This window comes from Colias eurytheme, chromosome 23, assembly GCF_061535395.1.
Source record: "Colias eurytheme isolate Ceu_HAF_F1 chromosome 23, ilColEury1 Martin Lab GWU primary, whole genome shotgun sequence".
Classification (NCBI taxonomy): Eukaryota; Metazoa; Arthropoda; class Insecta; order Lepidoptera; family Pieridae; genus Colias; species Colias eurytheme.
The window spans coordinates 643,568-660,779 of record NC_143002.1 but is presented as its reverse complement, the minus strand read 5'-3'; the positions used below and the strand labels follow the sequence as shown (position 1 = coordinate 660,779).

The following is a 17,212-nucleotide window of genomic DNA, read 5'->3' as shown; positions in this document are numbered from 1 at the left end:
CACCGCGGTAACTCGACCGCAGTTACGACCGTATCGTGGTCACATTACACCGCGGAGACACGACCGCGTGTTTACAACCGCATCGTGGTCGTATCGAGGCCACACTTCACTGCAGAGACACGACCGTGTTGTAACAACCGTTTCGTGGTCGTATCTTGGCTGTATCTTAGCTGTATCTTGGTCGTATCGCGGTCGTGTCGGTCGGAACGCGCTCGGCCGCACAGGCTCACACAGCGACGCTATCGCGCTCGCTTCCTCGTCGGTGCGCCCGTGGCTGCCGAACGTTGTAATCTCTTTCACTGTAAAATCGAGAAACAATATGTTAAAATGTATTTTTTTTTTATGTTAAAGTTGTGAAATCAACAGATGTAAATGATATATTTAATAGTGATGCTATTTGAATTTGTACTTCTATCGAGTTGGATACTGGGCTATTTAAGTCTAAAGTAGCAAAACTATGCATCCAAAAATGTGACATGATTTTTGCTAAAATAACAAATTCGTGTACAACACAATAATTTTCTTTAATTTCTGAGTACATGTCCTCTTATTACTGTAATAAATATTGGTAGTAATAACCACAGAAATATTTTACTTTACTCAATTTTTAAACTACTTCAAAATGGTAAATAACATTACCCCGTGATAGCTTCTTTTTCGTCTTCTTAGATTTATTAATAAAAATTATTCGTATATTCATTATGTTTAATCAATTTATACAATATTCACATTTCAATAGTTGTTCACACATTACTATGTTTTTGTGCGACTTTCTCTTTTACAATTTATTCAATTTTTCTTGTTTCAATGTTAACAAAAATACAAAATTACGACTGAATAACTTTTGTTTGAAAAATTAAAAATGACCATCAAAATTGATATTTTTATATTAAGAAAAACAATAGCACTAAAATATTTGCTATTTTAATCTTTTTCGTTAATAAACATTCATTTGGTACGAAATATTTATTTTAAAAACTTAAATAAATAAAATTTTACAGACAGCACACAACACACACATCATAAAATAGATAAAAATCACTATAAATTTTAAGTAATTAACGCCAATCAATTCACATCAGATTGCGTATTGTTATAAGAAAATCTTATTTGAAAATGCACTATTTTTACAAAAAAAATATTTCAGAAGTTCCTTTTTAATCCAAATAAATATTGAAACAATATATTGTGGGACGGAAAAATGTAAGAGAAATATAAAAAAATGCATGTATAGATTTAAAATTTTATAGAAATTGAGTGCATTTTCTAATTGTGAATTAGGAACATTAGAACATAGTGTTGATCTTCTTTTTGAGTTGGCCGACAGACTGTTGTCCCTTCACTTGTTTCATCGCCGACGTGTCGTGGACGGATTTCATCTAGAAATGCATTGCGGGAGTCAGGAAAGGAAAGTAGGTCAACATTATAGAAAGTAAATATACATAATAATTTTATGTTAGTTTTTAAAGAGTATTTGTGAGAAATTTATAATAATTACTTGGAAAATGTGTCAGTATTGGGTTGTGTCAGTGTAAAATATGGGATGTTGGATGTAGGACGCAACATATCATGTTTTTGTTGCTGTAAATAACATACACGTACCTTGTGGCGTTGATTTGTTGCGTGTACGGTTGTTGCGGCTGCGGTGCGTTGCGGCTGCGGTGCGGTAGCGGTGCGGTGTCGCTGCGTTGTTTTACGAAACACTCACCTCGTTGGGCGGCGGCTGCGGCGGGTTGGCGGCGCGGCGCTGCACGGAGGGCGAGCGGCGGTCGGCGGGCGGCGCGGGGTATATATACACATGACACTCACCTCGTTGGGCGGCGGCTGCGGCGGGTTGGCGGCGCGGCGCTGCACGGAGGGCGAGCGGCGGTCGGCGGGCGGCGCGGGGTATATATACACATGACACTCACCTCGTTGGGCGGCGGCTGCGGCGGGTTGGCGGCGCGGCGCTGCACGGAGGGCGAGCGGCGGTCGGCGGGCGGCGCGGGGTATATATACACATGACACTCACCTCGTTGGGCGGCGGCTGCGGCGGGTTGGCGGCGCGGCGCTGCACGGAGGGCGAGCGGCGGTCGGCGGGCGGCGCGGGGTATATATACACATGACACTCACCTCGTTGGGCGGCGGCTGCGGCGGGTTGGCGGCGCGGCGCTGCACGGAGGGCGAGCGGCGGTCGGCGGGCGGCGCGGGGTATATATACACATGACACTCACCTCGTTGGGCGGCGGCTGCGGCGGGTTGGCGGCGCGGCGCTGCACGGAGGGCGAGCGGCGGTCGGCGGGCGGCGCGGGGTATATATACACATGACACTCACCTCGTTGGGCGGCGGCTGCGGCGGGTTGGCGGCGCGGCGCTGCACGGAGGGCGAGCGGCGGTCGGCGGGCGGCGCGGGGTATATATACACATGACACTCACCTCGTTGGGCGGCGGCTGCGGCGGGTTGGCGGCGCGGCGCTGCACGGAGGGCGAGCGGCGGTCGGCGGGCGGCGCGGGGTATATATACACATGACACTCACCTCGTTGGGCGGCGGCTGCGGCGGGTTGGCGGCGCGGCGCTGCACGGAGGGCGAGCGGCGGTCGGCGGGCGGCGCGGGGTATATATACACATGACACTCACCTCGTTGGGCGGCGGCTGCGGCGGGTTGGCGGCGCGGCGCTGCACGGAGGGCGAGCGGCGGTCGGCGGGCGGCGCGGCGGCAGCTCCGCCCGCCTCCGTGATGGCGTGCTTGCGCTGCCGCAGGATCGTCCAGTCGAACGTGTAGTCGTACTGGTAGTTCATCGTGCGGAACAGGATGCGGAACAGCTGCACGCGACAAGTAAACATTCCTTATTCAAACGCATTTATCAATTTATAACTATAAAAACTTATAAATTCTATTAACCATTAAAAATTATGGGCTACGCCCATAATTTTTCGGACATTTAGATTATGGGCTACGCCCATTATTTTTCACACATTAAGATTATGGGCTACGCCCATAATTTTTCTATTGGCTTGCAATAAAAATTTTAAAAATATAATTTTTTTTATGTCAGAGCAAGCAGAGGGACAAGTGAACCTGATATAAACTATATTTTTACTACTACATCAAAAAAAATTCTGTTGACTTAAACTCGCCATCAAACTTTCAAAATATGGGCTACGCCCATATGTTTTCTATTAACTTATACTTAAAATAAAAAAAAGACGGGTTGCACTGGGGGAGTGCCGGCAGAAGTGAAAACTTGATTATTAAAGTTGAGCATGTTTGATATTTTGGAATGGTATCCGTCTTACGCTTTTTCGATCAGGTCACGTGTCCTGACGCGAGTTTAAGATTTTATACCCATTACAGAAAAAGTGCTCAATGCCGCTAAAGAAGTTTTCACTTCAAAAAATTTCAATTTAAGTTCAATATTGCTAAAATTACAATTTTTTCCCAGTAATACATCTACAATAAATCATAAACCACGAAAACGTTACATAAAAATGATAAAAAACACAAACCTGTCTGAGGTACATGTAGTCGGGCGACTCGTCGAACGTGAGGCCGCGGCAGTAGTTCAGATACATCGCGAACTCGGCGGGGAAGCCCTTCAACAATACATTTTTATCAAAAACATGAGTCATTGTATATCGTAGTAGTATAATAAATATGTTTGTACCAAATACATTTTTCATACCATAAAATTGGATAGGATAATACAAAAATGGACGTTTTAAACGTTCAAAAGAGATATTATTTCTATATGTATTGGCATATTTTCACCCGACCAGTTAACTATAACTATATTTTTAACAAAAAAGGGCCGTCGCAACACCATACTTACCTTGCACAAAACCTCAACGGGCGTGGACATCTTCTTTTCGCTGATACGCTCGTACTTTTGCTTCTTTGTGATCGCTTTCAGACCTTGCCATGGCAGCGACCCTCTGAAAATTAAATTATTTGTATTATTTGTGGTATTTTTCTTAAAGCACTACATATAATAGGCAAAATAAAGCAAATAGAAATAATCTGTTCAATGGGAAAACTAAGGATAAAACAAAAAACCATCTTTAAACCATTTATAATATACAAGGCGAATTTTAAAGTTCAATAAAATTTTGTATTTGTATTTATGTAATTTTTTCATTCATTTATACAAATAATTTACATATTTATTGCAAATTATTAACTTTTGCACTAATTCAATGACATACACTCCTATTTCAAAGTCGGTGAATATAGTACTGACCTGTTAAAGTACATGAGCACATATCCAAGCGACTCCATATCGTCACGGCGCGACTGCTCGATGCCGAGGTGAGCGTTTATCGACGCGTATCGAGCCGTACCTGGTAAATACACACATTATTATTATTATTACTAGTGGTTTTATAATATGATTTTACTGTTATTCTGATAATACAAGCCGAGATAATTGTATTGAACCAGCAATCATCTGGATCTGTTCAGCCATTCTTGAGTTATAAGTGTTGTAACTAACAGTTCTTGAATATGAGGAATATAGTCATTTGTCAGCAGTCATTTATCAGTCAGTAGTAAATTGTCTGCAGTCAGCTGTCAGTAACAATTTATCTGCAGTCAGTTGTCAGTATTAAATTATCTGCAGTCAGTTGTCAGTATTAAATTATCAGCAGTCCGTTGTGAGTATTAAATTGCCTGCATTCATTTGTCAGTATCAATTTATATCCCATAGTCAGTAGTCAATTATCAGTATCAATTTATATCCCATAGTCAGTTGTCATTTGTCAGTTTTAACTTGTCAATTGTCAGTTGTCAGCAGTCATTCGTCAGCAAATAGTCGTCACTAGTCACTCGTCAGCAACTCACCGGTCAGGTTCTTGTCCTCGCGGTACGAGATGTGGGCGCGCGTGCGCAGATCCCTGTACTTTTTGGCCAGACCGAAATCGATCATGTACAGCTTGTTGCAATGGCGGCCGATGCCCATCAAAAAGTTGTCCGGCTTGATGTCGCGGTGGATGAAACACTTGCAGTGTATGAACTCGACGCGACCGAGCATTTGGTCTGCAAAAACAAATATTAATAATAAATGCTAGAGGCACATTATGTCATGTTTATACACATAAATAACTATGCTCCAGATAAATAAATATGCTCTTTAGGTTATAGACTACAGGCCCATGTTGAAAAACTTATGGGTCATTTGAACCACCAGGTGTCCTATCTAGAACGATATAAGAGCATAAAATAATATGATTCAGCACTATGCTGTCACTTGTAAATTGTCCACCTGAGTGCAGATGAGAATTCGAAAGTACCGGTAGAGATTTTTTCCCCTTGTGTCCATGATTTTTGTACGGCGTTGCGGAATAATGGATTAAAAGCAGTATAGAAATAGTATGACACAGATGCCGTTAGGTTTCATTGTAACATTCTCAGAGCGATAAGAATTTATAAATAAATCATTCGATTGAGCTTTTGGTACGGAAACAGAAACACAAACAAAATGGTGAACAATATTGCAATGTTATGGAATTAGACACTTATTAACGTGTGGACGTCGAACGAAGTTGCAATATTTTGTGTTGTAATTAATTTCTACCGTAAATGTTTGCAATAAGGTTAAGTTTTGGTTAATTGTTTCGATTGATTCGTGTGAAATGCTTGGAGTTCTTTTGTAAAGCAATGTATTTATCTCGTTTTCCTTGGCACGATGGGGCAATACTTATTGATATTTTAGTGTTACCGTTATTTAACAGATATAAAAATATTATCACCTCTAGATTAAACATTAAATAATAACAAATATAAAAAAATGCAAAAGCTTATAAAAGCCGAGACAAAACCAGGCATTTATTCAATCTGAACGAAAAATCCCAACTTAAACCTATCATAAGTATATGTACTGCATCATTATTGAAAATGCAATACGTAAGGTACAGCAGAACAAATACACACACATAAATATGAAGAAATTAAAAACCTTCGTTTAAGTGAAATTATATTTCGTGTCATATTAGAAATAAACGAACTTAAAAACAAGCATCTTATTTTTTAACCAAAGCCATAGTTTACAAAAGCTTTGTAACTGGCATATTATAAAATGTTGTGAAACTAAGGCACAGTTAGAGCGTATACGCACTATGCGGGTAGCCGCATTGCGGGTAGCCGTCCGGCTGACCGCAAGCACAATTATGTACGTAATATTCATTTCTATGCGCACTGTGCGGTCTGCGGTTACGTACATAATTGTGCTTGCGGTCAGCCGGACGGCTACCCGCAATGCGGCTACCCGCATAGTGCGTATAGGCTCTTAGTGTGACCAAACTTAAACGAAAGCACAAAAAAACGTCAAAAGGAAATGACTCAGCGCGATGGCTTGCATTCACTGATCACAAATACCGATAAAATTATTTGTGATGCATCTCATCTCTAGTGAACAAAATTAAATGACCAAAAATACAGAATGCACCTAATTTAAATATGTATACATTATTGTTTGACTTGTGGTAGTTACTTCAAATGGTAAAAAGATACAAGCAATTTTATAATTTTTACTAAATAAACTATGCTAAGTTTCTAAGCAAGAACTTTTCAACTTATGCGCCTTTTTTTTTAAAGAGCGTGTTTACCGAGAACACGTGTCAGAAGTGAAACATCTTTGGCAAGATTCAGAGATACCAAAAGTCGTAGCCTTATTCCATGACGTGACGGTATAGCCATGACGCGACCATGAAATTTTACTCTCAACGCGTTTAAAGTTTCACTTCAAAAATCTTCATCTTGACCTACAATTTATTTACGATAGCACCTACAACAGAACTTATAAGTTGAAGAATCTTATTATTTGCGGTTCGTTTGTTTCATAAGCAAAAAAAAACAAACAAACAAAAACAAATATCCAAGGCATGCAAATGTGCTTCTCAATAACATTGGGATCGGATTAGGCGACTCACCTTGAATGTCCGATTTGTGCGTTGACAAGCAAAAAGAAAATTTGTGAATAAAATGGTCAATAACAATGGTAATAAACATTTTAAACCCTTGGTAAATGGTAAAACTATGTTATGACGATTCAAAAGTGCTTCTAGAAAGTCTAATTAAATAGATGTTTGAGTTTTAAAAGCTGCTTAGATCCACGAGAATTTTGATCATGTTAGGACCCTCGTTTATGCATTGGTTTAGATTTTACTTCAAGTACCATTTGGATCTTGAACCTATGTAACTACATTAAATAAAATAACCTATGTAAATACATTAAATATTCAAATGAACTATATTTGAATTTGATTTCTTAATTTTATAAATTTAACTAGCTGTGCCACGCGGTTTCACCCGCATTGCTCCGCTCCTGTTGGTCTTAGCATGATGATATATAACCTATAGCCTTCCTCGATAAATGAGCTGTCTAACACTGAGAGAATTTTTCAAATCGGACCAATAGTTCCTGAGATTAGCGCGTTCAAACAAACAAACTCTTCAGCTTTAATAATATATAGTATAGTATAGAAGATAGTACATATATTATTATGTATGTTATTTTATATGTTGTGAGTAGTTTTCTATTGTAAGATTTTGCCCAAATTACTCCAATTACCAAAATTAAGAACATCAAAGCCCACAACGACAGGCAGCAGCTAGCTAAATAATTAAAAAAAAAATCACGCAAACGCAAATTCCGTTGCCGACCGGTGTCCTTACTACGTCACTTCCGGTGACATTGCGCTTGCGCAGGTGAACGCGTGTGGGAGACATCTTAGTGCTTAATGCACGACTATGGTTAACTAATTTCCGTTTAAATCTATATACTAACAAGCTTTTCGACCGCATAGTCAAAGGAAAACCTGCATAGTTCCCTTTCCCGTGTTTTCTAAATAAAACCTATACGCTGTTACCCTCTATGTGTGTATGTTTGTTACTTTTTCAGGTAAATTCTACTGGTAAATTTAGCACACATGTTGAGGATAACTGGGATTAACACATAGTATAGGTTTTATCCCGGAAATCCCACGGGCACGGGAATTATGCGGGAGTTTCTTAGAAAACGCGAACGAAGCCGCGGGCGGAAAGCTAGTGCGACACGTTGAATATTTACAACGCTAGTTTATAACAATTGTTTTATGGGTTAAGTTGTGATTTAGATTTAGATTAAGTTCTCTGCTGAATGTAATTTCTATGATTATTAAGTTGAATTTATTCTTTAGCTTTACAAGAAAATATAAATTAAATAGGCTCATTAATTTATTACGATAATTAATGCACTTATACAGATTTATGTGTTAGCATTTAGCACAAAGTATCTAACTTTTTACCACCTTTGACCCAATTCAAATACAACATAATTTGTCATGTAGACAATCATTTGGTTGCCAAGCAACACCCCTGTTTACGAAAATAATCCATAATCGAAAAACTTACTACTCCCCTGAATAAGTTTCATAACATGTCACTTTCCTAATTATTTTATTGGGAAACAATAATATGGGGATTATTGTAAAAGATCAACCTGTTTCTTTTATAATGTAGAATTTACATTACATTGTTATTTATACAATTTAAATGTTTCCTACCTCCAATTAAAACGCATGCAAAACTTAAACTACAGATTTATTTATAAAATTGGAGAAAATAAAGATAAATAAATTATCATTTTCTCCATTTTGACGGTTCAATATCCCTTTAACATAGTTTACTTGTATAAAGATCTTTAACTGTAACATTTGTTGCCTGAAATAAATAAATAAATAAACTGACCTGCCAGCATGAGCACCGTCTTGATGGTAAACTGCCTGGAGCAGAAGTTGAACAGATCCTCGAGGGACGGGCCGAGGAGGTCCATCACGAGGATATTGTGGTCACGCTCGAAGCCGTACCATCTGTGTACATTTAAGGCATTAACCAATTGATTTTTTCATTAAGCTAATTATTTTTTAACAAATAATCAAATCGCCTATAACTAAACCAATTTAGGGCCGATTTTTCAATGCTTGGATAAAACTTATCTGTCCAATAAAGTATTACAAGATAATATTAAAATGTCACGTAAACTGTCAAATACGGGCACTTAGAATACGTTTTTGAAATTGTAGTTTTATACATTATTCGACGAATAAATTTTAACCAAGGATTGAAAAATCAGCCCTTAAATGGTAAGAAATTGAAGACACACAGACAGCTTACGAATAAAAAATAATTATCAAAATTGGTTCACCCAGTCAATGGATGAAACAAAAGAAACGTAAGGAGGAAAAAAAAATAACGCTAAGGACGTATTAAAAATAAATTATAATCTAGAAATAATTTACATATAATTTGTAGATGAATCATTTTGAAAGTGCAGTGAAATCAGCTATCTAAATTAGTTATGTAACAAATGTAATTTTTAAGATTAGCAAATTTGTATTTAAATATTTTTTTTTTGTTAGTTCCTAGAAATAGAAAGATTTTATCTTCCAAAGGTGTTCAGAAACATACTCTTTCACATAAAAATGCATTAAAATAGCTAGAACTTGATATTATTACTAAAAAATCTATTATTTGTTATGTACATTAATAATTTGATATAATTTCGATATATTATAATTAACAATGCTATTTTTATGAATATCAAATGTATTTATAGTTACGAAAATAAATATATAGTACTAGTACCTTATATGAGGTATGCCTATGCCCCCTTGGAGCATTTTATACACACGGCTCTCATATAGAAGTTGTGGGTGGCGCGCTTTCATAGACTCCACCTTAACTGCGACTTCCTGCGACAAAAATAAATAACCTTAGATACACATCTTCAAGGAAAAAACAAAGACATCACTATCACTAAATAGTATAAAACAAAGTCGCTTTCTCTGTCCTTATGTCCCTTTGTATGCTTAAATCTTTAACACTACGCAACGGATTTTGATGCGGTTTTTATTAATAGATACAGTGATTCAAGAGGAAGGTTTTAGTATATAATTTATTAGGTTTTAGACAAAGCGGGCGAAGCCGCGGGCGGTAAGCTAGTATTCAGATAAGTCAGTCAAAATTTGTTAAGTAATGAAGGGAGTAAGAGTATTAAATTAAGCAGTTATTTTCCTTATTTACAAAATCTTTCTGCGAAAATTCACTGGATTCAAAAATTCTTAGTTTTTTGGACATGCATCTATTGTTATAACTTATAATGTTAAATTGTTATTGTTTCTATAGCATTGGTACAAATGTATTAGTGTTATATTTAAAACTAGTGGTCCGCTCCGGCTTCGCCAGTGGTACATGTTTACGTTTTCTCTACATAAGAACCATCCTCGTAAATCATGGATTATAATAAAAAAAGAATTATCGAAATCGGTTCAGCCGTTCACGCGTGATGCTGTGACAACACGAAACGGGTTTCATTTTTCTATATATAGATATTCATGCAATGTTCACAAATATGTTGTTATGTTAGTTCATTGAATAAATATCAATGATGTAAAGTAGATATTGTTTTTATTACTATAAAATAGAAGAAAAAATAACCAAAACAAAAAATTAAACCATGTTGATTAACAACATTATCAAATAGTTTTATCAATGAGTTAAAACTCTCAACTATCACTACATAATATAAAACAAAGTTGCTTTTTCTGTCCCTATGTCCCTTTGTATGCTTAAATCTTTAAAACTACGCAACGGATTTTGATGTGGTTTTTTTTAATAGATAGTGATTCAAGAGGAAGTATAATTTATTAGGTTTTTGGACAAAGCAGGCGAAGCCGCGGGCGGTATGCTGGTTACATATTAATCAACTTATTTAGTATTATTGATAATTTTATAAAAAAGAACCTGTAGTAAGATTAAAAATGTTTTAAGTTCAATAATTTTGGGCTATAAGTGTCCAGAAACCAGTGTTCTTTTACATTTAAAATAAATTATCACTTTATAGTTAAATGTAAAAGAATTCAAACAGCTTTTAAGAGAAACATAATGTATGGAAATACATATATTAATACTGATATATATCAAAATACACTTGAATTGTAGTATAAACTAGCTGTGCCCTGCGGTTTTACCCGCAGTGCTCCGATCCTGTTGGTCTTAGCGTTATGATATATAGCCTATAGCCTTCCTCAATAAATGGGCTAATTTAACACTGGACCAGTTGTTCCTGAGATTAGCGCGTTCAATCAAACAAACTCTTCAGCTTTATAATATTAGAATAGATTACATAAAACTCCTAGGCATAATTATTAGAGGCTATAGGCATATATATGAGGGACCTTGAGGACCTTAGAATTCAGAACACTAACTTCATAAATAATGATACTTATTTTAATATCATTACATATTATTACTGAAGAACGTTTTCATTTCTCTATTAAAATTTAGCTGCCAATTTCAACAAAATTCTGTGGTATTACACCATTTTAAACGTAAATTATAAGGACTATGGATGCTTTCCTACAAGCATTACGTTAACAATAGTATTTTGGAATTGTTTATCAGTGTTTCATTCTTTCACTTTAAATTTCATAAACTTATAGACGAAAGAGTTTATTTTAGGTTTGAAGTTAAATTTATATCAAATTATTGCGTTTAAAACATAATAATAGCACAGTATGGATATGAATACATATAGTGGTGGTCATATAATTAAGAACGATCTGAAGTACTAGAAATTTTTATTTAAATAATGTCATACACAGATATGTGCACCTTCTGAGAAGCAACTAGTTATGTCATAAAATAGCCACATTGATAGAGCAACTAAGTTTAAGAATAAATAATAAAATCGCCAACAATATTATATTCAAAAATAATTTATTTTACCAAAGCAACACATTCAAATAATAGTGAAGCTGGACAAATAATTAAGAACGATTAATTTATCTGCTCGGGAATTGATTTGTATGACACTTTCATTTAAAAAAATTACAATAATACGTTGCGAGAAAAATTTGTAAAGCAAGTTAATACATTTTTAACTAAAATTAATATTTAATAGCATGTCCACGGCTTTTAATTTTACTGCTTACACCGGCGAGGCATTGACTCTATTAATTTTTAACATTTTGCTAGAGAAATAGAGTTCCATTCTTCTAAGAAAACGTCGTACAGCTCCCTTAAATTTCGACACTGTGTATTTGAAACCTTTTTCTTTACTTCGAACCACAGATTCTTTATTGGGTTTAGGTCAGGGCTGTTAGCTGGCCAGTCCAAAACAGAAACTGACTGCGCTGTTAGAAATTCCTTTACAGTGTGTGCAGTGTGCTTTGGATCATTGTTATGCTGGAATGTCCAAATAACCGGTAGAACTTCTTCAGCATAAGGTAACATTTTTTCTTCCAGTATATTTTTGTATTGGAATTGATTCATGTTACCTTCTATCAACTTTACAGGTCCAACACCATGTCCAGAAAAGCACCCCCAAATTTTCCCATTTCCACCACCGTGCTTTAATGTAACTTTCGTGAACTTAGGGTCGAATTCTGTATTCGGAGGACGTCGAACATATCGTTTTCCATCGGAACATACTCTGTTTATTTTCGTTTAGTCAGAGAAAAGTACATTTTTCCACTGTCGCACAGTCCAGTTTTTATATTTTCTTGCAAATCTAAGCTGGGCTTGCCTGTGGCAAAGTTTCAACATGGGTACTTTTCTTGCTATCCGACCGTACAATTTTTCTTCTACCAAACGTCTTCGAATAGTGCGTGCTGAGATTGCTGAAGGGTTATTTTCGCCGAAATATTCTTTTCTCAGCCCATTGGACACTTTAAAAAGATTTTGTTTCACCATACGGACGATGTTTCGGTCATCTTGAGGAGTTGTTTTTTCTGTCTTGGCATACGTGGGACATCTGAAGTTGTTTGATACGTATCAAAATGCCTTATAGCATGGAAAACCATAGTTTGAACATTGCAGATGCACTTTTTATAAGACCAATTCTTCCCGCGAAGTTTTATTATAACTTCCCTAGTAGATTTATCACAACTTTTATTTTTTTCCATTTTTTTTTATGAGAAGTAATCACTTTTAATCTTTTGCAACGCTTAATGGCGCCAAAATTATACAAACAACCACAACACACAACAAATCGAGTCGAGTGTTCTCTATTGAAATTTGAATAAAAGTATAAACTATTTAGCGTTCTTAATTACGTGACCAGCTAGTAAATAGGAATACTATGTTTAGAAGTAGTGTAAAAAGTTTGTCTATTAATTTTTAGGCTAATCACGTGTATTAATGAATACAGTGATTTGTTGGAAAAGTATTTCTATATCGAGAAAAATAAAAATAATTACATGAAATTAGTTATGCATCTTAGTCTGAAAAAATCTTCCCTTTGTATCAGCGTTCTTAATTATATGACCACCACTGTATAATTGAAGTGTCAATGGATTAAATTGTAAAATTCACAAAGCAAAACAGTCAGAATCTATAAGTACATACATAGGTATTTGAAAAGCCTTGCCACTCTATTGTTACAGCATAAGATGATGAAATGATTGCAAAAGTGGTCCTAGCATATCCTTCATCTTTTAAAAAGACATGAAAATAAAATAAAAAGTCAGATGCTATTATTCATCCATACATTTACAACGGATATTAACTAGCATCAAAGATGTGTAGAGAAAAGCTATAGCAATCCATTCATTACAATCCATTTTGAAAATTCCAATTCCTTTTTGGATATTTTATAAATTAATGAAAAACATCATGCTGTAAACACTACAATATTTAGTAAGATTCATATAAGGAGATTGCACAATACCAAGTCCTTGAGCTCAAACTTTTTCTCAATTCAATTGTTCCACATATTTAATACATGCAAAACAATGTGAAAGTTTTATAATGAATCATATTACCAGCTTATAGAATAGATACAAAAAAACCCGTTTCGGGGCAGTTATATAGCTTGTAAACATATAATTATCGCAAAGTAAACGAAAACGCAATATACCTACGTCTAGTATAAACGATCGATAAGTATGAAAAATGTAAATTAGTGCTGACCTACTAATTGCTTCATGTATTTATACAAACTTTGCCTGTAACATAGTTTTTATAATAATTATGAGTTTCATGGGCTGAACACTTGATACAAGATGCTATGCGTTAATAAATGGGCATATGTATGAATAGACAATAAAATCGAACGCGTTTTATGAACTACGAAGGTTTCGAATTACGACAAAGATGTAGCCTTACGCAGTTTTATTAATAAATTATAAATTATAGAAATAGATTTAGTAGAGAACAATTACTGGAATATTACTATGATCATATCAATTCTTCGCCCAGAAAACCATAGCGAGACAATAATTCAATGGACGACTGATTTTTAAAAACGTGATGGTGTCGTCAAGTGTATACGAAAATATGACATTTAGAACATAGATTACCTCTCCATCTGATGTGCTTATTGCTAAGAAGATATCTCCGAAGCTTCCACCGCCGATTTTGCGGACAATTTTGTATCTTTCAGCTATTAAAATAGATTTCCTGGTTATCAACAGGCGTTCGAACGTCGCCATTTTCTCTTGTCTTCATCACTTGCTGTCACTACAATTGTTAAAACTTTTCGCACGGGCACGAAAATTCACTGAGACACGATAAAAATTTGTCTTTATAATTGTCTTAAACACAAAACACTGCAGATAAACTACGATATGCCTATGAAATCCATTTTGTGGCGATTACTAAAAAGGTGTCGTCAGCTTATTCTCGTGACGTCACAATGGCAGTGATACCATACCAGTCAGCGAACGCGAAAATGCCAAAACAAAATCTACCATAAACTACCAAGTTTATTAATGATCTAAGATTAGAATTTACTAATTTATTTTGTAGTAGTAGGTAAGTATATAAATAATCGTAGCATTGATTGCAATATGTATTACATTTGCCTCGTGTTTTATATTACTCACAATCACAATATTCCAATCGTGTATTCGATGTTCTACACGCTCTGTGTTCTAGTTCTACACAAACATCTACACAACTTCTACGAATTAGGTACGTACATGACGACAAGCATGTTTGGACTTGCTCAGTGCTCAACAGTCAACAGACTCTTATTATCTTATGTAAGTATATGATATATTAATATAGTGCCCTCGTAGGACTTTATGGACATTAAAATATAAGTAGGTATCAGAAAATTTTAAGAAAATAATTCGAAAGGCAATATTCTAAATTTTAATATCACGGCTTTGTTAATAAACCTGGGTCATAGATTCTATTATAGGTATGCAAAAATAGGTACGCTACGATTACGAATTGAGATACCACGTCGTTTTTGGGATGGTCGTTTAAAAGTAAAACATAAAGACGTAAGAGGAATATTTAAACACATACTTTATTTCTAAAAATTTCTTCCTTAATTTATGTTAAATCTTCTAAAACTTAATAAATGCTGTAACAATAGGAATATCAGGATAATGTTTCTTGGAAAGTACATATCATATTATTGAACACCATTGACGAAGTATTGTATTTAATGTTGCCATATTGTGTGCTTTCTTCCACCGTTTAACAATAATATAGAAATAATCGTGCATTACGCATATATTCTTTTATTTTCATTTGTAAATAAAATAAAACTTTTATTAAATTTTACGAGACTTTTTCACGGATTTTAAGCGCGTCTCCCCGTGACCACGCTCACTGTAAAGTGTTCGAAACGTTGGGAAAATTAATGAATAAATCGCGTTTAAAATCCGTTAAAAGGTTTTAATTTTTATTAAATGACTTAAAAACAGATTTATTTTATATTTATTTTACTCTTTAGTACAAACTAAACAGAATAGATACTAAAATATACAAAAATACAGATTGTATGTTCTGCTGTGTATTATTTTTTGTATGATCTTGTCGTCAACTTGAAACCGATTTTCATATTTTTATAATTCAGAAGAGTATACTTCCATGGTCATTGGACCCTGCACCCTGGCTTGGAGATGCACCAACTGGAAGCGACGCTCTCTGCTTCACGTCATCACAATATGCAGGTATGTAACTGGTAACACAAACTTAAAAAAAGCGGTAAATCTTTACAGCCAGGTTTTGCAAATACTACCCCAATTTGGATGTAAAATTAAAGTAATATAATTGCTACGCGCTGTAATGTCTTTGTGTTTCTCAATATGAAATTATATTATTTTTTAAATTTTAATATTGTCACTTGTCAGCTAGGGTTGCCACTTACTTATAAATATCGTGCATGCATGGTGCATGCAATAATTGTAGTAAACGATAAAGAAAAATAATATAGTACAGACAGTACTATATTTAAAGTGTTTATTCAACTGTCTATCTTTTTAACTGTGAGTAAAAAGCGTCCGCAACGCAACATTGGGAGTAAGAAACAGAATATAGGACATGGCAACCCATATGGCAGCAAAACTTCCTGTGCACTAAAAATGGAAACAAACAATAAAAAATTGTTTCAAAATTAAATATTGTTATAAAGACTAACTTTTAACACAGACTAATAATAATATACTACGTATACACTTTTAATAAAGCAGACCAACCTTTAATAATAATTATTATTTTTTCACACAATCAAAATTTTTAAATAATAGGAAAATTCGTTGACGAAGCAGGTTCGAATCCGGCCTTGTGTTCAAATTTTACTATTGTTTAAAAAAATTCTCGTTTAAAAAACTAAAGATTAAATAAGTACCCACATAATTTTTATTTGTTGACATTTTTTTTAATCGGTGAAAAAATGTGAATAAGGAAACCAGTAATAAAGCAAAACATAATTGGAAATTCTTTCGGTGTTGGATAGCCTATTTATCGAGGAAGGCTAGGCTATAGGCTATATATCATCACGCTAAGACCAACAGACGTGGAGCCACGCAGGTGAAACCGCGGGGTGCAGCTAGTAATAAATAAGACATGTAATAAAAAAGTAAAAACATTTGTCACATACAAGCATTATTCATTAATTTATTATTGTAATGAGTTAAATTATGTCAAGTGGAAAATCATCAAAATACAAAAAAAATAACCAGTCTTGGTTATACTTTTTATAAGTTAGCTTTTCTTTAAAGCAATCCACCAAAAATTATTCAAATAATAAAGTCTGAAGTATTGAATACATTTAAGATTATAAGAATTTATTATAATACTAGCTTAAATAAATTTTGTGTACCTATTGGGAGGTCTGAGAATCGGCGAACATCTATTTTTCATACCTCTTAATAAGAAGAGTAAGGCAGAAGAATGTTTGCCGGGACAGCTAGTATTGTATAAAAATCCCCTTTGAATCCTTAATCATAAGAACTTCCATT

General features: G+C 35.2%; 1 protein-coding gene across 1 annotated transcript; it reads right to left on the bottom strand.

Moving 5' to 3' along the window:
* Window positions 1-281: 281 nt before the first annotated feature.
* Window positions 282-14,658, bottom strand: LOC149898091 (casein kinase I-like). Its single transcript, XM_090115646.1, has 9 exons — window positions 14,315-14,658; window positions 9,600-9,706; window positions 8,703-8,824; window positions 4,818-5,012; window positions 4,219-4,318; window positions 3,811-3,913; window positions 3,488-3,574; window positions 2,618-2,803; window positions 282-299 (listed from the first exon to the last, which is right to left on the bottom strand). The coding sequence occupies exons 1-9, from the start codon at window positions 14,444-14,446 to the stop codon at window positions 297-299; spliced, it is 1,035 nt and encodes a 344-aa protein (XP_089971772.1). The 5' UTR covers window positions 14,447-14,658; the 3' UTR covers window positions 282-296.
* Window positions 14,659-17,212: the final 2,554 nt, after the last annotated feature.

What these genes read in the sequence shown, in the direction of transcription:
- LOC149898091 (XM_090115646.1), bottom strand. Translation starts at nt 14,446, where the DNA reads ATGGCGACGTTCGAACGCCTGTTGATAACCAGGAAATCTATTTTAATA. An exon ending in GACGGTGCTCATGCTGGCAG is followed by an intron (nt 5,013 to 8,702) that starts GTCAGTTTATTT and finishes TTGTTTTTGCAG; the next exon opens with ACCAAATGCTCGGTCGCGTC. An exon ending in CCGTTGAGGTTTTGTGCAAG is followed by an intron (nt 3,575 to 3,810) that starts GTAAGTATGGTG and finishes GTATTGTTGAAG; the next exon opens with GGCTTCCCCGCCGAGTTCGC.